At 44.9% G+C, this 26,074-nt stretch overlaps 2 protein-coding genes across 8 annotated transcripts; one reads left to right on the forward strand and one right to left on the reverse strand.

Annotated features, from left to right (window-relative positions):
- The first annotated feature begins 76 nt into the window (after positions 1-76).
- LOC142589871 (uncharacterized) lies at positions 77-6,951 on the forward strand. 3 transcript variants are annotated; one of them, XR_012829995.1, is made up of 5 exons: positions 77-624; positions 2,432-2,542; positions 4,497-4,632; positions 5,341-5,744; positions 5,817-6,951. XR_012829995.1 is itself a non-coding variant. In XM_075701518.1 (4 exons), exons 1-3 carry the CDS (start codon positions 178-180, stop codon positions 4,617-4,619), a joined length of 681 nt encoding a protein of 226 aa, XP_075557633.1. In that variant the 5' UTR covers positions 77-177; the 3' UTR covers positions 4,620-4,632; positions 5,341-6,951. The 3 variants fall into 3 exon arrangements, 1 of the variants encoding a protein (XP_075557633.1); XR_012829996.1 differs by having other exon boundaries at positions 2,432-2,529; XM_075701518.1 differs by having other exon boundaries at positions 5,341-6,951.
- A 3,937-nt stretch (positions 6,952-10,888) lies between these two features.
- LOC142589869 (uncharacterized) lies at positions 10,889-26,074 on the reverse strand. Of its 5 annotated transcripts, none has more exons than XM_075701516.1 (6): positions 25,078-26,074; positions 24,914-24,967; positions 19,203-19,292; positions 16,637-16,795; positions 12,418-12,527; positions 10,889-11,423 (listed from the first exon to the last, which is right to left on the reverse strand). In XM_075701516.1, the coding sequence occupies exons 1-4, from the start codon at positions 25,804-25,806 to the stop codon at positions 16,661-16,663; spliced, it is 1,008 nt and encodes a 335-aa protein (XP_075557631.1). In that variant the 5' UTR covers positions 25,807-26,074; the 3' UTR covers positions 10,889-11,423; positions 12,418-12,527; positions 16,637-16,660. The 5 variants fall into 5 exon arrangements, with proteins under 5 accessions (XP_075557631.1, XP_075557629.1, XP_075557630.1 ...); XM_075701514.1 differs by having other exon boundaries at positions 10,889-11,428; XM_075701515.1 differs by having other exon boundaries at positions 12,418-12,531.

A 26,074-nucleotide genomic window follows, 5' to 3' on the forward strand; every position in this document is an offset into this window, starting at 1 on the left:
TCCACACGTGGCGCCTCAGCGGGAGAGCGCCGTTTGGTCCACTAGACCATTGTTTAGTACACTCTACCCGCACGTATTGAGACGTGCCGCCTGTCAGCTGCTAGCTACGGCCGCAACTTGTGGTTCAGTTGTAGGTGCGGCAGTTGCTGCTACAGCACCACTTCGTCAGAACCAGGCATGGAGAAAGGAGGAGGAGGAGCAGGGCTGTCGAGCCGTGAGGCTCGCAATGCGTATCACCGGGAACGTCGAAAGCGCCAGGCCGAATCCGATCACCCAGCCGACAGAGCTCGACGAGAGATAGAACTGGCCAAGCAGAGAGAGCGGAAGCGCGTGAAGTTGACTGCTGAAACTCCCCAAGAACGAGAAGCAAGACTGGCGGCTAAGCGGGAAAGTTACCACGCTCGTAAGCGCGCCAAGCTAGGCGCCGCAGCCGCCGTCGAAGTCGCCGTTCAACGAAGAAGCAACACCGCTGCCGAGTCTATGGAGAGACAGGCGGACCGCACCATTCGTTTGGCGCAGTGTGCATCGGCCACGAACAGATTCAAGCGTGACTTTACGGATAACCCGTTTGGCTACTCGCGTGACGTGTGCGACAGACTGTGGCATCTAAAGGACTTGACTCCGGTGAGTAGACCGATGTATTTGAGACTCCTTCATCGGAACGCTAAACCTTCCTATCGCTTTGAATGCTCCTCCTTTTTTAACGTAGTGTAGGGATTTACTGGGTGTCGATTGAGGGATATTATGGTACAATGAGCTGGCAACACTGACCGTTAGCGTTATCATCATCATCATCGTCATTACTAGCCGTTACTTTGCGTGCGCTGATATGGGAAGGCCGCGAGTAGTGCGTACTGCCGAAGAGCAAGCTGCTCACGAGGACCAACTTCGGCACCGCAGACGTGAGCGTGAGCGAAAGCGGCGGGCGGCGCGAACGAGCGAGGAGCGTGCCGAGGAGGCTGCGCGCAAGCGGCGTGCTCGAGCGGAAAGCCCTCCCGATCGCGATGCGATTAATGCGGCGCAACGACGGAGGTACCACGCTCGGAAGGCTGCGGATGCGCGATTGCGCCGAGACTTCGTGGACAGAACGTTTGGCCTCAGTTGTCGTGTGTGTGCCCGATTGTGGTTTGAAAACGTGTTCGTTTTCGTACAAGAGGCCAGACGGCTGGGCTAGTTGGTACTGCACAACTTGAAGGCAAAGCTCAAAATAGCACGTAGGATAACTGCGTGTCCTCGTTCTCTTATGTTGTCCTACGGGCCGTTTTGCCTTTTGCCTTAAAATCATTCCTGTAGTTACTCGCACGGTGCTGTTTGTGTAGTTCTTTTACAGCTCCGCTGGTAGCCCACATTCACAGAGTGGAATGGCTGCGAATATTTTCGTGTTGCTCTACAATTTTCTCGTTGACATTTTTCATCAAGTTCTGATAGTCTAGAAGTTGATTTACTAACTCTAATTATGTACTTAGACTATTTCTTGCATTCCGCCTATAAGCGACGGCAAAGAGTATTGCCTTGTCACATTCCAGCTACGTGGCATTGGCATGTTTTTAAATCTTGGTGCAGAATAGTTGGGACACCCTGTACACTGTTACAATTTCAACATGTGCATGTTCACTACTTCAGGTAATTCACCTGAGCAGGACAAATTGGGCTATTTTTCAAAGGCATCTTTTAAAATTCACTTGGAGTAAAGAAAAATAACTATAAATAAAACGGCATCTATTACATCTGAGTTTGAGCTTGTTGGTACGGCTTCGTACAGGAAAAATTGCACCAAAACAGTTCAAGAAAGATTCAACAAGATAAAACATCATTCTGTTCAATCTATTTCTCGTGCTGTTTTTCTTGTTATGAATATGGAATACAAACAAGCTGCTCATTTTCACTTTGTGAAGGGCTTTAGGTCAGAGCAAATGAGCAGTTTTCAGGACTCAAAAACCATTGTAGTACAAATGTTTTTCGGAGCCGTTTGAAAACGCACTTCTGTTATGCAACTAACGACTTTGTCATTTGCAAAGATATGCGGCAGGCCTTTGTATTTGTATTCAATATCTTTCTGAATTCTTCGATGTCATATTCTTTACCATAGCTATTTTGTGAACCATAGCAAGGCTAAGGCTTGCATTGCTTTGCCAAGTGCTTATGTTCTCAGCCCGCTCCTTTGCTTACAACGTGGCGAACGAGGCAGCTGCGTAGAAGTGATTTTTATGCCACGTCAACGCCGACGGCAGTGCCCAGCTTTCCAGTGATGGCACTCGCACCAATATTAATGGCAAAATTTATCCTTTTTATTTTCTTAACATCTTGAAGAGAAATGCATCCAATTCTTGGACCAGAGGGTGGCTACCAAATTGCATGATCTAGTTCAATAAATAAGTACACCTTTTATCTTGCGTTGCCGGTGTTTTATGTCAGGTCATTTATCTTGCAGGGTGGTGATGCAATAGATGAAAAACTCTCGGCATGCAACAGGTCCAAGTCGTCAAGCACCACCTTCCACTGGGAACCATGGCTAGGCTGTGATGATAAGTGCGTTGGCGCGGTGAGACCCTTGGATGCATGCTTGCATTATGTGCTTCTGGAATTGCTTTAGCAAAAGTATGATTTATTGCTTCCGTGTTTTGGGGACAAACTTCTGTTCGTTGCTGTTTGGCTGCGGGAAGACTGGCCAAACAAAGCTTCCAACCTAGCTGGTTGCTAACTCAGTGCCAGAAAAGCAGCTTTTAGGTCTGCTCCACTTGCACATTTTAGCATTGGCACTTCTTGGCAACTTTGGATGTGGCCAATTGCTTTTTTACCTAAAGGGAAACTAAAAGGGAATACAGTACTAAGTTAGCTTGTATTATTAAGTTGCGCTTCTGCATTAGGCTGTTGCCACTCTTGCCTTCAGATGAAGCTTGGTTAGCCAGAAAAGATGGAAAAAAGACAGATGGGTGACGATGTTGTGCAGTTCCTGCGCTAGCTTTCTGTGACATTGACAACTCATTGTACCCTAAAATGTAGTCGATTGTATGTGTACAACCTGCATCCTAAAGGAACTGAAGATACAGTGTAATAAGCTTGGAGACCTTGTTGCAAGCCAATAGGGTCCAATACGATAAGAGGCAAGGAACTTCCACTGTGTAAATTTATTGAACTAATTAGTATTACGGAACAAGTATTGCTGAGTAGTACATGTTTCAGTGATTAGTTAACTAGAGTTGCGATTTCAGGGACACGTCTTAGTTTCAAAAAATATCCCGATGTTAGTGTCAGCTACGTACGTGCTTCTATCAAGCCTGCTTGCACTTGGTTTTCAGCAAATTTGTCTTCTCAAATTTGTGTTGGGCGTCCAGAAAAATTGTGAATTGTCCCAGTTGCCCAGGGTTTGTGTAATGTTTCCAGTAGTTCAATAGACAGCCTTGTACTCACTTCGCCACTCAACTGCAGGGATTATAGCCTAGTTAGGGAGCTCTAGTGGTTCCCTCTGCCTATGTGGCCACAGTATCTGAATTACTTGCGCTGTACACTGTCACACACTTCTTCACAATTGCATGAATTGTGAAAGTACCGCATTTATTTAATGCACTTCAGGGAAGGGGAGGTATTCTGTAAGAGTCCACCTAGTGGACATGTCCATTTTGACTGCTGCAGAAGTGCTGATTGGCTGGAGTGCCTACCTCCTTCTGCCACATGCCCCATCCCTGCCAATAGGCACTTCAGCAGCAGACGAAACGGACATGTCCACTTAGTGGACTCTTACAAAATACTCCCCCCCCCCCCTCCCAAGGTGTCATGAAGAGCCTGCCACACTGGTTCATGACGGGTATGTGTCTGCTTTTAGAACAACTATTCAGCTTAAAGGTTGGCCTTACAGCAACAACATGTAATAGATTTTCATTCCGTGGCATTTGCCTATGAAACTTCAGTAGTGTGCCGAAAATGTACCAGATTTTTGCATGTTGGCACGGAATACTCAGTGTACTGTAGTGTTTATGGCATGGAATTCTGCTATACCAGGCTTTGAAGTAATCCAAGAACTATCTATGGGGCAGTGTATCAAATCCTGAAATGTTGCGTATGCTGACCCCCTGCAAGACACAAAAGCAGCATTTTTTTTTGTCCCTTTTCACACTTCTTCGCTCTTTCGCTGCAAGTATTATATGCGCTTATGCAGCTTTGAGAACTATTGATAAGTATGAACTTATAGCTTTTGTTTTCTAGCCAGCTTTAAGAATTGTAAGGAGAAACGACAGCTTGAGCAAGCAGCCATTTGAGATGTTTTAACAATTCACATCAAAAGTGGTGAATAATGTAGCATATGTTTTGGGGGCCAGAGCTCGGCAAACATTTTGACGGCAACACAAACAAAGTGAACATATTTTAATGCTCCATGCGCTGTCGTGGAACGTGTCCCAATTTTTAGGTGTTTTATGTACAGGTTTCTTCCAGATTTTACTAATGCTTTTGTTTGAGTTATGTCAACTCTGGTGATAATGCAAGTGCTCGCCCTGCAGGACGACGCCTTGCCCCTGCATGCTGATCAGTCTTGTCAGACGGAACACCACATCACCCTAGTCCAGTGTGCAAGATTGCACATTTCCACCTGCTGCATTGGAGTCCAGGTTGATGTCTCGTGACGGTGCTGTTATGGTGAGTGCACAATATGTGTGAACAGGTGTATGTAATAAGCCAGCATAGTTTTCCTCCCGTACTTTTCTTTTAATGCGAGACAGCCAAACATTTAAAGTTAAGCCTAGGAATATCAGTGGGATACTTGCAACCACTTTATTACAAATGTCTATGGCTGGTTCGAAACACAAGCATATTCTTTGAGCATCATGCATCACTCCAAAGCTGAGTCGTCTCCTGTCATAAAACAAGAGCTCCAAGGTATACAAAAGGTGTTTACAGAATGGACATGAACAGTAAGGCCTCATTTGTACAATTCATTTTGATCTCTAACACTTTAATACACTGGTACCGTTTAGCTTTCATAGGGTCATGTGTACTAGCTTTCTCGTTTGTTGCGTCTAGCTGCTGCAATGGTGCACCACTGACATATCATTGCCCATTGGCAGTTAACCACTGCATGCGTTAGTTTAGTAAAACAACATATTTTTATATCTTATGCTCGTGGGGCATTACAGAGGGGGTAGGTACAAACCATTCGTCAAATTAAACAACATATGAAGTGACACAAAAGAAATAGCATTAGTTGTTTGTAGCAGGTGCCTTATTGCACTGTTTACTGTGAACAGAAGTTTGAGAAATTGTTCTTGCAGGAATAAGTAGAGATAAAAACTTGAAAAGTGAGGAGTTTTGAATGTCAGCTTGATGTGGTCAAATCCATTTTCGCAGTTTCTGCAGGTCCAGGTTGACAGAATGAAGAAGCTGCTCAACGGAACAGTGGCAGCATCCGAGTGGCCTCGGGGGCACACCTGTCCATGACGACAGGGAGGCCTCCCTCACACTCGGATGCAAGAGCCAGAAAAGTGGCAGAAGCAGGCGAATCTTTTTAAGCAGTTTGGCGACTGCACTGTTCGCATTTGATGCAATTTTTGGCTACTTCCTCATGTGCATGTGCTGCTGATGTCCAGTTTCTTTAAAACTGTGATGTTTGCCAGTACGTAATTTAAAAGTCTTTATCCATTATCAAAAGTATGAAAATCAGGGTTTCTGCAACAAGAACGAGTTTCCTCGATGCCTTGGCATGCAACCTGAAAGTGAAGACTTCCATTCGGACTGGCATAGCAAACATTTCGGTGCGTTCGTCAGTTTCGGGTTCTCTGTATGAATTGTCATTAACTGCTTTTTTTGTTTTGTTTTTTTTACAGAAATCCTGGTCTGCATACCTTGATCATGGGTGTACCTGTATTCATTTGTCAACTGTAGATGATGTACACTACCAGTTTGGCTTTGCTGTAGTGCACAGCCAAAGTCAATGAACATGTGCAGCCGTCGGGCTGTTTTACTTGTTCTTGGGGCACCGTTATCATAGCCAGGCTAACCTGTCAGAATCACTGACTGCAGCTGCCAGCAGCAGTGGAACTGCGAGATGAACTGTCAACTATCTCGAGGCACTTTCAAAACTGTATTGGGCCATCTGTGTTTCGTCAACTCTTAAGCAATGGCATAGTAACGGTGGAGCCAGGAGGCCGCGTGCCCCGAGTGCCAGTGCGGGGGGGCGGGGGTGGAGGGGTGTCATATAAACATCTTATGTAATAACTGGACGAATGTGCGGGCTAAAAAATTTAAAAGTGGTCATTAAAATACTCTCCTTAGCAGAACGTTTCATGTGCAATGCGCTCATGCGTAGCTAGCTTAAGTCCACGCTATCTTAATATAGGATTTATTAAATGACTGTTTAATTAGGAATTATAGAGGAAATTTTGCGATTTGGGAATTGAGGACCCAATGTTATATTAACTGAACAAAAACTTCTCTAAACGAAATCGTCTTGGGTGCTAGAGCCTGCAATACCTTGGCACTGTGGGCGGCCCGGTACGGCAGTACCGAAAGAAATATGAAATAGTGCACCCGTGACCTCGATCCCTCTATCCTATTAATTGCGTGTGCAGGCCAACAGTAGCACAAGCTTTCACTGGCACGGGTGTGATGGCGGCCTTCTCTCTTTTTGCCTGGTGACGCCAGAAATCGTCTCAAAGCGTGTTCTATTCCGTTCAGAACCTTGTGATGGTACTGCAGCTCGGATAATCACGTTTTCCAATAGAAGCAAATAAAGAAAGGCTTCATGGATCGGAATGAGGAGAACTCGTAATTGTCATAGCATTCGCGTCCGCGCAGCAAGGAGGCAGGTGGCGTTTTCTAATAGGGTGGAGCTCAGCGTCACTGACGGGCTGTTTCATTTTTTGTTTGGGTCCAGGGCAGCCCGCAGCCAAAACTGTAGTACCTACGACGATTTCTTTGAAGTACACCAGCAGCAAAGAAGAATAAATTTTGTTACTGCTACTGTGTCTGGTTGAACTCTATGCCACCAGGTGGCTCCACCGTGCAGACCATTCACATTTGCGCTTCTGTTCATCCCATGAAACGACATGCAAGGGGACACAGGCAGGCCATGTCCCCTTTGCGCTTGCGTTTACCATAATACCGGACATGTGAGATGCTATTGAGTTAGTAATCTTCCGGTGTAAAGTGACGGCCACAATTGCACAAATCCTGGCGCCGATCGGATAGCGGCAGTCCGATGCGCTGCAACCAGTCCGCTTGTCCACTGGCTTGCAGAGGGACACGATGTAGCAGCTTGACATATTGCCAGTCGCTACATTTGCAGTACACAATGCAACAAAGTCGAATCATAGCGCTCGCGAAAAGACACACCGACACTGACGGCGGAGCTATACGGAGCACGTTGTAACACAAGCAGACACTTGCTGTGTGCCGGAAGTGCTTAAGCGTTCTGAAAGATTATTGTTGTGCATTCCCTTTATGTTGCTTTCTTTTTATAAAAACAAATTAACTAACATTTCAACTATTACGAACATTATTTGTTTACCACAAAGTTGGAAAAATTATCGATCACGCGCCCTGGTCAGCCAATCGGATAGCTCGCCCCACTAATGTCATATGGGTGATTTGCGTCATATGGGTAGGGGCGGCTTAAAACGCCGCCACGCAGTGTGCTACGATCGGCAGCGATGTGCATTTTTAAACCTTATAATAAATTACACGCTTTACGCAGATCACTTAGATGCGTCAATTAATGATCAGAAAGACCTACTCTAACGACTCAGTATGTTTGTAGAAAATCGTCAAAATCGTTTCAGGGTCTCTTTAAAGGGACACTAAAGGTTACTGTGAAGTCAAGTTAAAGTGATAAAGCGATGCTCTAAAACATCTAAGGCGTCAATATAATCGCATACAGAGCTTTAGTAACCGAGAAATTAAGGTAAATGCACGACACAATTTGAGACCCCCCAGCGACATTCCGGTACTAGCCCGATGACGAAGGCACTCCTCATCATAATTTATGTCACTAGTACTCTACTCTTATTAAAAAGATCATTTCATTAGGTTATAAGACGGAAGAAAATGCTACTTGTCTACTTCTGTTCGAGTCTAAGAAAGAATAACATTTTGACGTTACCCTTCAGTAGTATGGGTGGTCGAAAGGTTTCGTTTTCGCTCGACTGCGCTGCGCGCGTTTTGCAGTTTCGGTATCGCGTCGTGCTGCGCTAGTTCTGCCTGGTTCTTTATTCTATGGGTCTGCTGCCTCGCGAAACTTGCATTTGGAACAAGCAGCGAGAATGCCACGTCTATGTGATGGCGTGGGATGCGCGAACTTGGCCAAGGGCATTTTCAGCGGCGAATACAATGTTACTTATCACTGTGTGCCAACGAGTGAACCTCTCCATTCGAAGTGGTTGAGTGCCGTACCTCTGCCACAGTGCGTTGGCAAAGAGCCGAAAAATCGCATAGTGTGCTCGCTGCACTTTCGTCCAGAGGATTATGAGTTCAACGCCGACCTAACTGAAGTCGTGTGGAGTGCCTTTCAAAGCAATGCTTCCCGGTAGCGCTGTTCCGTCGGTCTTGCCTGCATTCTCCAAAGCGCAAGAACTGCAGGTCGAAGACGGGACGGCGAGTGCGGCGTTTGGTTTTCACAAAGGAAAAGCTACAAATGTGCAAATATGTACAGCCATGACATGCAGTTGCCGTCGTAGTAGTACGCAACGATGCTGGCAGCGTGAGCCCTCAGCAGCAGGTCACGTTCATCAGTGCTTAAATCACTGAAGTCAAGCCCAACATCGCAAGCCGATGTGTCGCCAGGGTCGTCCATTGCAACGAGCGTCAAAGTTGGCATCATAAAATAAAGAACCAACTTATCGTCGCGCGCTTTCCCTTCCACTAGCCACCATAGTTCCGCTTTCACGCTACTGTCAGCTCTGTCTTGGCTCTGTTTCTGGCCGCGCGTTTGCGTTTTGCGCAGAAAAGCCGCAACGCCGTCTGCGGGCACCGTTTTACTCACCGACGGCGCAACGTCACTATGAGACCATGACGTCGCCACTCTTCGGTTGGAGGGCGGGCGATTTGAACTGCACTAGAGGCATGCAGATGCTTCACAACGCATTTTCTCTTTAAATAAGTCTCTTATTGGACATGAAACAAGTGTTTCGAGGTTTCTGGTATGTTATTTCAACAGTCCACGTTGACTTAATATTACCCTTTAGTGTCCCTTTAAGAAATGAATGGCATTAAGGCGAATGCCATTTGATTTGCTCATGTGGCACTATGCAAATGACATTAAATGATAAGGCATTAGGAAGTTAATGCCATTTTCTATGCCCGTGTGGCATGGGTATTACTGGCTAAAGAAAACTACACAAAGTAGTACAAGTGAGGCTTTGCTGTGGGAGTTGCGTACATTATTTTGTTGCGGCGCTGTAGCACAGCATGTTTTGGGCATGGGGGCTGCGGCGAGGTCACTTTTAAACTTTGTGTGCGTTGGCTGCCACTTTCCCTCTCTCTGTTCTCTGAGAGCACCGGTACAGCAGCAGGGCCGTTATAACACTAAATAAATACACTTGCTGCCGTCCGCCCCCAACGCAGACCAGGGGCTTACCCAATTGTTCTTGTATGCCAACCGTCGGAGTTTGGATGTGGAGAGAAGTTCTCAGACGGCTACATGCGTGGTGCATACTGAATTCTAATTGTCCTGGTCAGACTTATTCTTGTCTGGCCATGCCGAAGGTTCTCGACCCGAGGCGTGTACATTACCTGTCCACTGTTGCAGTTCTGCAGACGAGCGTCCGCTTCCGGCGCATGAAGCATGTGCCATTTAGGTCACGGATCTCCAGACCCTCGTGGTGGTCTAGGCGACTCCTTGTTGAACACCGTGTAATAGACCATGAAGCTGGTGCTGCCGATAGCCTTATGCGGTGCGAGCGCCCACTTTTAATGCAATAGCGTGAAGGGCCCCATGTTGTAGAAAATTTGGCGTCTGTGGTGTTTCCCGTTAAGAGAAAATTCCAAGCAAATCTAAGCTTAGTCTCTCCACGAAAAAAAAAAAATTTACTGGAAAAAAATATTGCAATATTTATTCCTCGGGCCACCATTGACGAACTGCAAATTATAGGAACTTTCCAAAATTACAGGAATAGTTTTCACACTAACTGAAATATATATATATTTTAAAAGATATTAACCCATGCAATTTCTCCTGGCCAGAATATAACCTTGTTGGGAGCTTCAGATGTAGAACAAGAAAATTAGACATAGCGCAAGCTACAGTTTGGCTCACATTTCCACCATATTTTTTTTTTTCATATGACAAACCCAGGGACTGAAATTTTTTTCACACATCAAGCAAACTAGTGTCTTAATTGACGGCAAAGTTTATCCTTCCAGTCGTTTTCTTTCCTGTACATGTTTGTTTCTGTCGACAAAATGCAAGTGCCACCACGTGGCTGCTCCACCAATAGGGACATGTAGAGCTCACTGCCTGTTCTTGGTTGAGTGCTTTGGCAGAAAGGTAAAGGAATGTTGCTGCGTTTAGTTTGATCCAGGTGGCTTAGTGGCAATAATATCAGCTTGAGAAGTGTAGTTCAGCCAATTTTTCTAGATTCGCACGGTGATGTTATGATATCTGTATCTTGTATTTTAAGATACACAATACATTCTTTCATGTATCAGAAATGCAAATACTGATACACATCTTGCCAGACATCATGATACACATACAAGATACCCAAAGAGTATCTATGATACATGTATCTTCACCAGTGCCCAGCACTTTTCACAGCTTGGCTATAAACCGAGCACACATTCCCGGATTCTCGGGTGGCGACATTTAGTTTGCCACGAAAGTGCCGAGACGATGACCGCAGAATAAATTTTGTGGAAGCTTTTGTAGATGTTGCTTCTTTAATAAGCAGGCACAAGCTTAATGTAATCAGGTACTTTTTCCTTTAATAGTAAATGAGAATACAGTTTTAGTTGGGTGTCCGCAACCTCCAACGTACGCAGCGCGTGAGGTCGTGCGTACGTAGCAAAGCACACGAAACGGTAATAGTTTGCCGGACACAAAAGTTTAGAAGGGGACTGCTGACTTGCATGCGCAGGAGCCGGTAGTAAGCTACTCAGCGCCGCCATGTACCAGCTTCTGAAACTGTGCAGCCAATATCAGCCGCCATGAAGTCAAACCGCAAGCCAGAGTCAAATCTTCAGTAAAAGCTGCGAGAACGTCCTACAAAGCCCGCAGCGGACGCTGCGGGCACACACACGGGGCTGTGCATGCCTCTACGTACTACGCATGCAAACTGTTGCTCCCGTGGGTTTTCTGCGTAGGCAGAGCGGCTGCGGACGCCCGACTAAAACTGTCGAATGGCTTGTGGTCCATGAGCATACCAGCCCACATGGTTTAACACTGCTTACGACATAGGCTTCTTGATTCACAAGTCCTGGAGCAGCATGGCAGTCAAACGCTGAACTGAAAAAAAAAAAGGAAAAAAAAAAAACGTGGACTAAATGAGCAAAATGCATGCAGGCATCCCCAGAGCACATTATCAGACACCTGTACAAAAGGAGGCCTCCATTCTTTCAGTCACATCAGGCACATAAAAAAAAAGCCACGTCACAAAAAATATCACTGCATTAACTTAATGTATGGAAGCTCTGAGCCTGTGACACTGTTGCTCAAAGTGGACTTGTCTTCAGTTACACGGATGTTGAATTATGTGCTGTGATGAAAACTGTAAGCATAAACTACTTTACAACTCTCGAAGCTCTGCGTTTTTTTTTTAGGTGCAATCAATGCAGAATGTGTAGTGGCTGCAAGAGGGCTCATTTTTCGCGCAATAATATTACTACTTTAATACTTCTAAAAATACTACAGTCGAGGCAGAAAAAAGGCACTCAACTTCGCTCTGTTACGCAGAAAATTTACGGATCATTAAAAAAATTAGACCTTGCTTTGTTGCAATGCTGTGGGCGATGTGCTCTACTATATACAGTCACAGCTGCAATGATCTTTGCCAAGGACAAATGGGAACTTTTTCACGTAATGGTGAAAGAAATATTGGTTACCATTACAAATTTGTTCTGTGCTGCAGGTTGATCCAAATATATTTGAGCGAGTACAAAAAGCTGGGCTATGAAAAATTTTCTAGACGTCAACTCCGCTGCGAGAAACGGTGATGTCGTCTGTCACCGCTCAAGTGAAAGATTCCTTTACCATAGCAGTGGCAGAAAACATCCACTTCCCACTTCATATTCACTGCACACAAATACATATTAAACTAAACCCACTGTGAGAAAATTTACGTTTTAGTTATACAAGTAGATGCAGCACAAAATGCTTGCAAGAGTGGTTATTTCGATACTGAAGGTTTAAAAAACGCTGTAAAATCTAGAAAGTTACTGAATCTACAGAACATAGCACCCAGAAAACTGGAGTAACAATGAGAGATGGGAGTTTACCTGACAGAGGAGACTCGATCCCATAGCATGTCTTTCATGGTTCAGTCATGAGCAAGCTTGCTCAGGGTCACTCCAGGACAGTGGCTACCACCTTGCGAAGCTGCTTCATACTGCCTTGGCAATACAGGAATTGCATACATGCAGTGACCACACCATGGTGACATTTACGACTAGTATACTACTTTTTAAGGAGATGCTTAAAAAATGGTACGATAAGGTAGATTGTGCTTGTGGAAGATGAAAAAGACGTCAGTGTGAGTAGAGACTTAGCAAGCCAAATATGGCACAAATACAAAAGACTGATGGTAAAGGAGCATTCAAATACCTGCAGCAGCTGTCCACAGTGTTGCATACTTATCCACTAGTGGCTAGGTTATTGTATACCAGTCAACAGAGATAGATTACATTGCATTCAAATGTAGGCAAGGGCAGTTTGTAGCGTGCACAAAAATCGCCCAAATCCACAAAAACATCTCTTAATATGCAATGTTGCACTGTATTCAAGCACGTGTACGATTCAATTTATGACTCCCCACTACTGCTTTACATATGAGTGCATATGCCGAAGCTGAAGGTTTGCATATTTGCCTAGCCAATTTAATGAGTGTGTGTTCATGGCATGTTTCCCAAAACACCTTGCTTAACGGTAAAGAATTTCATTTTCCCTTTTGCAAATTCCATATATAATGTTGTAGCTGTCATGATATAGACTACACAGTGATATAAAACTACCAGAAGTAAAAGATGTTCAGAGAAATAATGATGCACAAATATGCTGTTCTCTTTAGAGACAGAAACGACACTCACTACGAATGTATTGAGACCAGAGAAAGCAACATCATGCTTCATCATGTGCACAGACGTACCTTTTACGAGCTGCAATTTTTGTTTTTCTCAACACATTCTAATTCTGGTTCAAAAACTTCTAAACTTGTTCATTGTTTCCCATTACCATAATTTTTCTGTTAAATGAAATCTTTCCTAGCCGTACCTAAACAAATAGATTAATTTGAGTGACAGTTTTAACGCGACGTTAAGGAGCTCGTGTCGTCGGTGTCATCGCATTGGCCATGAGCGATAAATCTGGGAAGGCACTTCATAAATAATAATAAGCAACTTGCAAGATGGGCTGGGTGGGAATCGAACCAGGTTGTCTGGAGTGTGAGACGGAGATGCTACCACTCAGCCACGAGTTTGTTCGTTCAAAGAGGGGCAAAAGCGCCTCTAGTGAATGCGGTGTTGCCTTAGAAACGTGCCGTAGAAAGTTATACTGCGGTGTATATCGGTAATTATGAGCATGTAAATTACAGAAGTTGCAGTTACACGAATAGCGAAGTACGTTTCCGCTACATTTCTTCTGCGCTCTGCGTACATGCAGAGCCATCTTGCGGCAAACACAGAAGACCCCCTCCTCGGAATGTACGGCGCTGCCCCGACACGTGGCACGCCACTCGCCCCCTGATTGCGTCCGCCTTCATGGCGCGTCGCAGCCCGGCTGACTGTGCCGATCGCGATGTTTGGCTTGCGTAGATCGTTTGAGTGGGCAGTACAAATGGGGTGCGATAACGCTATCGCGTTCCACTTTTGAAGGCAAAGCTTAAGCGTCCTCCAATTTTTTTCAACAAGTTGTTGGACACTGCTGATGGAATCGTTCTGTGAGCAACACATGTACCATATGAAATGAAGAATCCACTTTCACTATCGGTGAGATTTTACCATTTTTGCATATTGGGGTGTCTGGAAAAATAAACCTTCAACAGGAGGTATCGTCCAAACTAGACCCCAGTCCTCTTGGCACTTCCCCATTCAAGCAACACAAAATTTGTACTTTTGTTGAATCACCAACATATTTTTAAATGACAGTAGCAATGAAGACAGAAGCTTCATTCGGGTATTTTAGTTTTCTGATCTGACGTCTACGCTGTTTTAGCAATGCTTCAAACAAACGTACATGCCCAGGAGTGCGTGTTGTTTTGACGATTGTGCTCAACTAATACCAACAGCAACATTATTTTTCCCCACCCTGGGTTCTTCTTATTCATGAGCACTTCGACAGCTTATGTAAAAGTTATTACGAGTAATGCTTCCCATCGTGTGGAGTTTTCACTCGTACAAGGGCATGCAGTCTATTTCAGACCAACCTTCCAAAGAAGCTTGACTAGTAGTCTAATCTCCTATTTTTTTAACATTGCCTATGCAAATGACCTAACTCATTACTGTACAATACTATGCGACACTGTAAATTACTGTATAGTACTTCGCAAGTATACCACAAAAAGCATGTAAGGGCCCCAGCGCTAGTTCAAGGTGCACAACTAGAACAGCTTGCTTGCACAGAAAGCCAGTCGAACACAATCAAGTATGACGAGGCTTGTGCATGCTCCCCTAAAGAATGTTGTAAAAGAAGGAACAAAGTGTCTGCTGCAATAAGTGAAAACAAGCGCTCCCTACACGACCAAATCTGCATAGTACATATTTTTTTTGCATGGTTTTTTTCTAACTTGCAAAAGTTGGGAACTAGGGGCAAGACACATATTTTGTTTATTTAAGACTTTTTCTATACTTGGTACTTATGGTAAAAACAGTAAATTCTTACTTTTAATCAAGCTTCTTTACAAGCTTCTTAGAAGTGTCGTATAAGAATTCTCAAACACTCTCGGAGCAATTATTTTTGCTTTACTTCCACTGAAGACACCAACGGTCAGGGTACAATTTAATGTGTCACGGTATACGTTGTGGCCATTGTTATAAAAGAAAATGTTAAAACATAAGAACACAAAAATGAGGACATTTCTAGCAGTAACAAAAGAATGAACAGGAGACCAATACAGTCAATGCTCACTATAACAAAATTGCATCTGACATAACAGCTTTGTTATATCCAATATTCCTTAGGAACATCGTAACACTGCGAGACAATTTTTATTTAGTGCACTATATCTGATCGTTCGTGTTTGTTATATTGAGGTCTGACTTGTACAGGTGCCGACAAAAGTGGTATACTCCACGCAGTCCATGCAACGGGAGCCGCAGCAACGGCAAACTGCATCGCAACGCCATCTACAGGCAGCATCTTGGATCACGTCTGCCGATGATAAAGGGCACCCATTGGCTGTCTCGATCCCAGATGCCGCCTGTAGATGGCGTCACAATGCAGTGTGCCGCTGCTCCGGCTCCCACTGCGTGGAGTATACCACTTTTGGCGGCACCTGTATATTACAGTAGAAAGCTTTCGTGTAAAGTAGTATGGGCATGGAATTTGTGATACTCTTTCTTTTTTTCATTAACTGCAGATCCAATTGACAAATATCAGTGTCCTAATAACTTACTTTAATAAATCAGTTTTAGAAAACAGGATGCGGATGCTTCATGAAGCCATTATTCATTGGCTCACACAGACCCTGCAATCACTGTGCAGTACAGCCTGAATAAAAATGCGCAGAACTTTTGTTTCTTTCTTGAGCAATGTCACCATACCTATTCCTTTTTGCAACAGGACGTTGGCAAATTTTGCTCTTGGTCGTGGCATCACGACGATGATGCCAGGCCGAGCACTTTAGTATCAAACTAAAATATCCTATACGTGTTTGTCAACCTTCACATTTGCCATGTGTCACTGCCTCATGCGTGAGAAACATATCGTAGAGTTCCTACAACTCCAGACGTGTGTCGCTACTCATTTAAACCTCCAGCTGTTTTATGTCAGTGTTAGTTAATCAGGGTTTAATCATGCAAAAGCAACCAAGCTGTGCCGGCCACAAAGTGATAGAAAATCAATAGCAAAAGCTGTATTGCTCTGAACCTTCATCAGGAAGCCTGTTTCATCTAAGCACTTCCATCAGGGGCACATGTGGGTCACGATATGTCGATACATGTAGAAAGAAATTATCGGTCATTGTTTATGTAGTTTATATATATAGTTATTATATAGTTTATATAGTTTATATGAAATCAAGAAAAAGAAATGGGCATGGGCAGGACATGTAATGAGGAGGGAAGATAACCGATGGTCATTAAGGGTTACGGACTGGATCCCAAGGGAAGGGAAGCGTAGCAGGGGGCGGCAGAAAGTTAGGTGGGCGGATGAGATTAAGAAGTTTGCAGGGACGGCATGGCCACAATTAGTACATGACCGGGGTTGTTGGAGAAGTATGGGAGAGGCCTTTGCCCTGCAGTGGGCGTAACCAGGCTGATGATGATGATGATGTTTATATAGTACCTTTCATCTTCTTGTGCACTTCCATCAACGCTGCTGTTCCCACGGTTCCACCTGGACTGCAGTGCTGCGAGTTGACACATTTGGTCTTGCGCACCACACTAGAGTGATGTGGTGTTCAGTCTGACAAGATTGATGGGCTTGTTGAGGCAGGGGATCATCCTGGAAGAGTGAAGAGCTGCGTAATCAACAGGGGAGCGCGAACGTTCGAAATTTTTAACACGAACATAATGGTCCATCCCAATGGTCATTGCCGTGTGCTCTCGTGAAGCTTTGAAGGTCATTTAACAATGTAACCAAGCTTTGTCATGACACTAAACACACTCCTACAGCGCTAAAAAAAAAATCTAGAATGACACTACTAACGTAATTCGCCGCCACAATTCAGCTTCACTGCCATCCGAGTGCTTTGAAAGCACTCACGAAAAACCACCCAAATGTATCATAATAATAGCCCTTGTCTACGTGGTTAATATTCAATTAGAGAAGTTACTAGACTCAAAATTCTCAAGCATTTATTTCTGTTCAAATTATAAGGAATAAAATAACGTATTAGAGTTTGAAGGAGGGACGTTGATGCCATAATTGGTATGGACTGCCTGACGACACCGTTTCCCAAGCATCAAACTCAACCTTTTACAATAAATTGTTAGACATTTAAAATATGTACTATGTAGTTTTAACTGTGCCACATCTTGCTCATTCTTTTTCTTTATCTTTTTCATATCTTTTTGCCTCATTTGCTCTGCACTATAAAGTTCTGCTATTGGTGTAACTGTACCATCTAATGTGTCATCTTTCGTTGCTTTAGTATATTGTCATATTTCCCATTCCCACCTCAATGGTAATCCTCTGAAGAGCGAATGTAGTCCTGATAGAGGCAAACCAATTTACTATTAATCCAGTATGACCATATTTTCATCCAGTTAAAGCAGTGTACGCTGCTGTAGAATCCCAATGCTCTCCTCAAAGAACAAAACACTATGTGCATGATCACATAATGCATACTTGTTTCGTTACTACCGTTGTCATTGTGCCCCAAGCGACTGAAAGCAGTCGTTAATCATCTAGTACACATTCCTCAGCTGAATGGACATCCTTCTGCAATGGCGTTGCAGGCATATATCATATAATGTAAGACTCATTCTTTTGCCAAATGTACTTCACACACATAAAATTTATCTGATTCGAAAATTAGAAAATATTCTATATTTTATTTGTCATTTTTCGAGAATGCTCATAATTGATTCAATTAGAAAATTTCACTATTCAAGCACCCCTCATATACAACACAGAACCTTTTCGGTTTTATCTGTTCAGCTAGAGCTGTAAAACTAGGTTTAAAAAGAAGGAAGAAAAAACATAGCCCTCCCTTTCTCCACTTTCCACTTTTCATAGTTGAATAACTGCAGCATCAGAACCCTGTCCCACTCCACAAAGCTTTGCATTAAGATATAATGACGAAACGAAACCTTGAAAACTACATTCAGACATTTTTTTTTCTGAGCAACGAAGTAAAGGAAGTAATGGTCAAGATCTCGCAAATCTATTGTTTCAGTAGCGAAAACATGGCTTTATTCATGTGCTGGAATGTGCACCCAGGAGATACGAAAGTAACCACTGTGGCACAGAAGCAGCAAAACTTATCAGTTGGCCCCGTTTCCAAAATTACTGTCACAGTTTCCAGAGTTCACGCATGGTTCTTTTCTGAGCAGCTTGGCCTGCCGCATGGTTGTGTTTAAATGAAGTATGCAGGCCCTTTTCATTTAGCAATTGCCATAGTAGTGGCTTAAGGAATTAATTTTCTGCGACCACTGCCTATAACTGTCTGCCTAATCAATTTGTAGCTTGGCAGCTTTTGGCATCCTTTTTTGATAAGCCCTCGTGATGATGCAGGCTTTGATGCATGATTCACTGCATCACAACCTGCAATTCTTCCACATTAAAGTGCACGCTTGCATCGTGACCCTCAACTGCACCATGGTGCAGCAATACCTGCACACCTTTTTGGCAGGGCGTTGCAAACTGGGGCACGCATGGTGTCATGCAGACACTTGCCAACACAACGGGCTTTGGCAGAAGATTGAAAAAGTTGCCCAACCTCTTTGAAGTAGCCCTTACATATCCAGAGTTGGCTCCACACTTTGGAAGTTACGTAATGCCCGATTGTGCTGCCTGGTTCCTTATCCTTACGATGTGTTGCCATGGCAATCGTTTCAGAACCGAAACCACAGACCAGCAGCCGTGCGCAGCATCGAAAGGACTTGTCACCCTTGCAAAGTCCCTCAGCAATTAGGTCAAACAAATGACAGCCCTCACCCCCCCGCTCAACTGAGAGGTACATGCAGTGCATATTGCATATGGATTGTTGGCAGTTACATGCCAACATGTACGTGCACTGCACTGGCAATGCTTGAACTCTTCTGGCAGCAGTGCCATCAGCCATACATCAATCAAATAGACCTGTTAATCGAGCAGAAACATAGGCGAAGCAAAGGTCTGCACAGCAGCAGCAATGTGTTAGAAGTGCTTAGGGCGCGCCGTCTTAGCACACGCCTGCAAGTCTTACCTCGCCAACATATTTATTGTGATAGCCTTGCCGTGGTTCCCTCTCTGGGATTGTACTTGTCAGCTTGGTTCCCGTGCAGGTGTCTCCAGCCTGCAACGCGATCAAGCCAAAGTGAAGCAGTGAAACACATGGTAAATAGAACTAAAAGGCAATTAAAAACATTCTAACTAATTTTACAGCTCTGAAGATCCAATGCATGCCATGTTTCAAGCCATATTTGAAATGAGGCAAGGGTGGATCGATTTTGTGGTGGTTTTTGAGATTAGTTTGCAGCTCATGAGCGTGACGACTTTGTCACTGAAACTATGAAGATGTGGCCAGCGACTCGCTCAAACAATGTATTGCAACGTTTTTTACTCATGCAGCAGCACATATCTGCATTTTCAACAGGGATCGCATTCTGGCAGTGTTTCTCTAGATAATCAAAAAGGGCAAGCTCCAAGCCATAAGGAGTAGTTACATGCATTCAACGACATCTTGAGAAATAATATCCTCATTCACTGTTGCCTACATGAACTTCTTTTCTAATGGTCTCAACCATTCTTACTCCTGGAATGCCATGGCTTGCTGCTGACCCACTCAACTGTATTAAATGCTATCACCGTATAAGGGCCACCCTCGAGATATTCACCATGCCTGTCATCTATACTAATTTTTGCCACAGTGAAAGAATTTGGCATAAACACGATTGTTACATGGTTCCCCATGATAGATGAATCATGGAAGGAAAGATACTTTGTATGTGAATAAAAAAATGGTGCTCATGGGTGTCTCCCTTTTCCCTCAATATATGCCTAATATTTTTCGGGTACCAAAAGTTGTTTTCCTTGTGCATCTGGCGGGGTGAAAGCTACATTCTTCTAGAGTTGTCAAGGTCTTCGTCTCTAACCCGCCCCTCTTTCTTTGCCATATATTTTTTCCCCTTTCGGGATCTTCCCCCGTCTACTTGCTGATGAACTTTGATGTGTCTACAAAGAATTTTCCAGAAAGTTGAATCACGCACAGCTCTCTTCCGTATACATGACTTCAGCTACATAAGTATACTTTGATAGCCAGCGGCATTTGGTGTGAACATTTCTGGTGACATAGAGTGTGGTCACCAGTGTGTTCGTTTCTACAGGCACATTCATTATGGTTTAACTGTGCCATAGTAATACGAAAGCATTATATGTCCCCCAAGGCAGAAAAGCCGGCGTTGTAGGCAACAAGTGGTACCAGAGATCATCATCATGAGCGATGTCAACAGCACCTTGTATGATGTCAATAGAAATACAGAAATAAAGTTGGAACAAGTTAGAGTAAGGCAACTTAAGGTGGTGTAATTAAGCTGAAGTAAACTGAATGAAGGTGGATTAAGGCAGAGTTGTGAAGGACACATGACAGTGTACGACATCACTTACTATGCGCATAACCAATTAATTAGAGAAATCATAATGCCTTTGCATTCAAATTCAATTTTTAAGCCATGAATATTACACTCTTTACAACAAGACGAACAGAATATGCGTGGAGCTATCCACCTTTCCCATACGTTTTAATGCAATTGGCATATTCCGGATACTTCACGCACTTTCTGGTTTCTGTCTTATCTACTTGACTATATATGTCCATTTCTAACAGTCTTCCTCAACCACGTCAACTTGGGTCACTGGGTATTCCATGATGTAGAGGTAGAGCATTGAGTTGCTGTGATGAGGGTATCAGATTTCATCGTAGGTGCCACCATGGAACTTGTGGATGATTATGGCACTGGCTCGGACAATGGGAAATTGTTTGCGCCTCACAGTTACGTATGCCAGTCCTTTGCCCCTCACATGGACACTGACAGTGACAAGATCGATGGCAACCCATTTACCACAGATGTCGGGATCACTGACTCAGTAATGCCGTCCCTTCAGCACGGCTGCTGCACCCACGCCACACAGCAATTCAATCTACAGATGAAGAGGGTTGTTGTCGGTATCCCTCTGCACATGCCTGAGGATGCCTACACTATCATTGGCGAAGCGGTCGGAGAAGTCACCATTATGAATGATCATGTAGGGCTTCTCCCGGCACAGCAGGATCTTGTAGGCCAAGTTCGATGTCTCTACTTTAGACATTGTCAAGATTCTAGTTCTGGCTTGCGCATACTCCTCATTGGATCATTGGCTACAGATTGTATCCATGGCAGGGCAACTAATAGCATCATTCACACAGGCTTCAGCGCTGGCGATGTTATAAGCATCAGTGTCTTTATTGGTGTAGAAGAGATGCACTGCAGATGGAATCTTCTCAGCAGCCTCTTCTACTGTTTCAAAACTACTGTCCAAGAGAGATAGCTCATCTGCAGCGAGTCCTCTCCTCTCTACAATCTTTGTCAGTATGGTTGCAAACTGTTCGTCGATCTGCTGCACGACATCTGTCAGTTGGTAGGAAGTGAGGTTGTGCCACGGCATAGTTTCCGTGCCAAAGATGCTCTGTTGCAACTTTGATCGCTTATACACCTCCGCCACTCTCAAAGGTGGAAGCTGCCTTACGTCATCGCAAAGTTATGACACTGAATCAGCCAAAGGGTTCTGTAAACTTCTCAGAAATCGTCCCGAGTCTGCAGTCGATCACCAACCTCATCGACATCATGCTGATTTCACGTCGCGCAAGATGCAGCGAAACGAGTTGGTGTTGCTTGCGCTGTGACCTTGGTCAGGATTCTTGCCGGATATGATCAGCTTGAAAGCAGCATGCACGGTGACTCCGCCGATGGCCACAGCAGCTTTTCCAGTGGTAGCACAAGCGATGAACGAGCTGATGCTGATATCGCGGTTGCCACTCCTGTAGTAACAGTTGTAAACATCCATGATTGTGCATAACACAAACATCTTTCCACAACCAGCTGCACCAGTAAAGAAGATTAGCAGTGGGTTCGAGTCAGGCAGAGTGAGGCGATGAATGACTTCTCGCATAAGTTCGAACACCCTCACATTCATCATCCACATCTGTTGCTGGGCATGACGTCTGTACTGCTGTGAATTTCGGGGTCCATGTGGCCATCGAAGGTTCCATGGATGGTGCCACGCCAGGTGCCAAGAGAAAGATGGCTTCCGAGTGACGTTGAAGAGAACGAAGTACAGTATTAAAAAAAAGTGCATGGTTCAATTTTACAACACGGCTCCAACTATCGGAGCACATTACATGCTAGAGTCTTTGCATGTCCGAGTGTCTCTTTTTTCTCACAGCCGTCTGGATCCACTTTTTATGCCGTTTGGTACCCTCTCTCCGTCGTCAAGGGAATTCACTGGCCATTCACAAATGCCAAACCCCCACTTTTCTCCAACGTGGTGCACCTACCTCCAATGTGGCACACCCTATGAGGTAACCATGTGGCAAACTGAACCTGCCGTCAACGCTTTCCCTGGGAGTTCTCGACGATGACCCTGTCATCGATCAGTGGCCTCTTCATGACAGTAAGGAAAGGCGACGTTGCTGTCTTCAAGCGAGCTGCTTTGAAGAGAAAGATGAAGTGCGAACCTCAACCGTGACAGCTGTGTGTCGCTGGTAGGGTATCATTTGTTCTGGGATAGCCAAGCACAACAGTATGCACCTGCGCAGCTAGACACTTTATGACAAGCGAGCTAGCATCTTCCCGCTCTGCATGTTGCTGCACCTTTACCGCTTTTGGTGAGCATGTCCGAGTCATCATTAACATTCACGAGCCGGTCAGTCATGCTGTGCTTTGCCTCCCTTTGCAGATCAACAGCATCTCGCGGTGCAACCTCTTCAGATATCATACTGTTGCACAACTGTTCTATTTCACGAAGATCCATGTGAGCACTGCTGAAATGAGCTTTCACTGTCAAAATGTGGTGCGCATTGTTGTCGAAGATCTCGAATGCATTGCAATCGAGGATGTCTGTCACTTGCAGGAATGAATGGAAGAGTGGCACAAGTTGTCATATGAAGTTGAGCACGTCAGACACAGGATAGTTGCTGTAACAGAGCACTGCAGGTTGTGCTCTCGATCGGCTGTTAGCAGTATATAATGTCAGGTATTCAGCATAGGTAAGTGCTTCCAGCTCCAGCGGACGATCTTTGTACTCTGAATTGTCATCTTGCACCACACGTCTGTGCTGTTCTCATCCAACCCATCCCGTTTCATTAACACTGAACGTTGAACTCTTCCGGATGCAAACTCACTGCTCTGACCACAAGGTGTTGGCTGTGACCATGACGCGACTCGTGTAAGACACGCTGAGGCAGAGTACATACCAGGCTGCCTCCTGCGCCAACATCTCAATGGCTTTCAACATCTTAGCACTGAGTTGTCGAAGAGCTTGGGTGTACATTACACTTGAGCCTGGAGATTCTTACACGAGTGCGCTCAGCTCTTTATGCAGATTAGACATGCTTCGGTTTGCTTTGTTGACATGCTCGACCACATAGGCAGTATATGTGTACACATCCAGCACGACCTGCAGGTCCACGTTCGAGTTCACACGGCCGATTGTATCCACAGGTTGAAGTAATTATACATCACTTGATCGCAATCCTGCTTCAGTATCAGAGTGGGGCGTGGAATGCCGGCACGAACTATCTCAATGTACTCACTGGCATCGTCGATGTTGTTATGTCTCCAGAAATCCTTAATCGACTCATACACTGTCATCTCCAAAGAATCATGGAACTTAGTGTATTGATCTTTCATTTTCCTTTGAGCCTGCTTCTCTTCTCCAGTGTGGGCAGGCGAGAGTGGAACGATGACTCGGGTAACTTCCATGGGCCAGAAAGGCACGTTAAAAATCGACATTTCATTCTGCCATTTTTGAAACACATGCAGGCAGTGCTGGGCAGTATTGAAGATACATGTATCTTCGATACTATTTTCGATATTGCTTGAGTACCATATATCTGTATCATGACATGTCTAGCAAGACGTGTATCAGCACCTGTATTTCCGATACATTAAAGAATGTATTGTGTACCTTAAGGTACAATATATACATACTGTCATCGCAACGTCACTGTGCAAAACTATAGATGTTGGTTAAACTCTGCTTCTCAAGGTGATACTGCTGCTGGTAAGCCACCTGAATAAAACTAAAGGCAGCATCGTTATTTTCTCCTTCCACCAGAGCCCTCCAGCGAGGGAGGCGATGAGATCTGTGCATTCCTTTTGGCGGAGCAGAGTCACATGATGGCGCTTGCGCCCTCTGAACAAAAACAAGCGCGCATATGTCTGCGAGCAGCCATATGAAGAGCTTTCATGTTAAGCAGCTAAAGCAACCCCAATAAACTGTTTCAGAATGAAAGTACAGTTTGAGCAAGAAAGACAGACATCTTGAGATGCTAGGAGACATTTCATTCAAATGAAAGAAGGTTGGAGTTAAGAGATTCCCAAGCAAACATATTTTGTGCATACGCATTTGCTGCTACATTATATAGATCTATAATAAAAAATTTACGAACGTATTGAAGTATCTTAATATACAAATGGAAAGTATCATATCGGATACAATAATTGCAGAAGTATTTTGTATCCTATCATGATACAGTTGCAAAGTATCTTTGTCTAACCCTGTACTGGTATGTGTGAGCTGGTATGTCTGACAGCGAGGTCTCTTGACCGTTATGGCATCTATGGAGATTAAATGTTCGGTCGTGCAGACTGCTTCAGGACCAGGCTGAAACAACAGGAAGAAAACGAGTGAAAAATTCTGCATGCAAGTGCGACCCACCTCAAACCCAGGAACATCCATCTGAAACGCAACAGCAACGACAGTGGCACGTTCCTGTGGAAGAGGCTGAAGGTCATTCTTATGCCAAAATTGCACACAGAGCGAGAATTATAGCCAAATGGATTCTGCACGAAGCGTTTCTTAAGAATATTCGTTGCACTTACATGCCGGCTCAACCTCTCCTGAGCTTGTCGTTCTGCCTCCGCTCGTTGCCCAAGTTGTTTGGCTTCTGCTTCCTGGGTTCGAATTTCTAGAAATTCTTGCCAGTGTTGGTGCATGGTTTCGGCTTCTCGCACTCTGAGATCCGGATGTTGTTCACGTTCCTGACGCATCAATTTTTTCCCTCTTTCCCGTAAATCACGGTCTCGTTGCCTTTGCTGGCGTTTGGCTTCAGCCTCCCTAGCGCGCCGTTCCGGGTCCTGCCTTCGCTGGCGTTTGGCTTCAGCCTCCTTAGCGCGCTTTTCCGGGTCCTGCCTTCGCTGGCGTTTGGCTTCAGCCTCCCTAGCGCGCCGTTCCGGGTCCTGCATTCGCTGGCGTCTGGCTTCAGCCTCCCTAGCGCGCTGTTCCGGGTCCTGCCTTCGCTGGCGTTTGATTTCAGCCTCCCTAGCACGCTTTAGCGGATCCTCACGTCTGCGCCGTATTGCCTCCGCTTCTTTTGCATTAAGTGCCGGGTTCGCAGCACGTCGTCGCCGTCTCGCTTCAACCTCACGAGCCCGCAACTCGGCATCCTCCCGCCGCTTTCTCCGCATGGCCTCAGCATGTCTGGCTTTGGCCTCGGCGTTCTGTTCCTCCGTGTTCCGTGGCCTCCCTCGAGGTCGAGCTCCAGACGATGTAGCTGCCCCAATGGCACCAGCCGAAGAGCCTTCCGCGCTAGCAGACGCCACCGCATCCATCGCACGCGTCTAATTCTCTCCGCACTGGGAATTAGCGGCCTCATTGAGCAACGAAAGCAATACACTCCACTTTCAAGGACGCGTGCACATGCGCCCGGGAAACGCTCGCGACGAACTATGCACGAAGGTGAGTCAGGTGTTCTGTGTGCGAGCTTTCTAGTTCTTATTGGTTCTTATATTTGTCCCGCATTGTTTCTTTCCACCATAGAGCTAGGAAACTCTATGCTATCCACCGCACGGCCGACGCCGCCCGCCGCTGCCATAAGCA

This window comes from Dermacentor variabilis, chromosome 8, assembly GCF_050947875.1.
Source record: "Dermacentor variabilis isolate Ectoservices chromosome 8, ASM5094787v1, whole genome shotgun sequence".
NCBI classification, from domain to species: domain Eukaryota; kingdom Metazoa; phylum Arthropoda; class Arachnida; order Ixodida; family Ixodidae; genus Dermacentor; species Dermacentor variabilis.

Excerpts from the sequence above, each read along its gene's own strand:
- LOC142589871 (XM_075701518.1), top strand. The coding sequence starts at position 178 with ATGGAGAAAGGAGGAGGAGGAGCAGGGCTGTCGAGCCGTGAGGCTCGC. Across the intron at positions 625-2,431 it reads ATCTAAAGGACTTGACTCCG|GGTGGTGATGCAATAGATGA; the intron begins GTGAGTAGACCG and ends TTTATCTTGCAG. Across the intron at positions 2,543-4,496 it reads ATGATAAGTGCGTTGGCGCG|GACGACGCCTTGCCCCTGCA; the intron begins GTGAGACCCTTG and ends CTCGCCCTGCAG.
- LOC142589869 (XM_075701516.1), bottom strand. The coding sequence starts at position 25,806 with ATGGATGCGGTGGCGTCTGCTAGCGCGGAAGGCTCTTCGGCTGGTGCC. Across the intron at positions 19,293-24,913 it reads TGGATGTTCCTGGGTTTGAG|GCTGGAGACACCTGCACGGG; the intron begins GTGGGTCGCACT and ends ATCGCGTTGCAG. Across the intron at positions 16,796-19,202 it reads ACAATAAATATGTTGGCGAG|GATGATCCCCTGCCTCAACA; the intron begins GTAAGACTTGCA and ends TCACTCTTCCAG.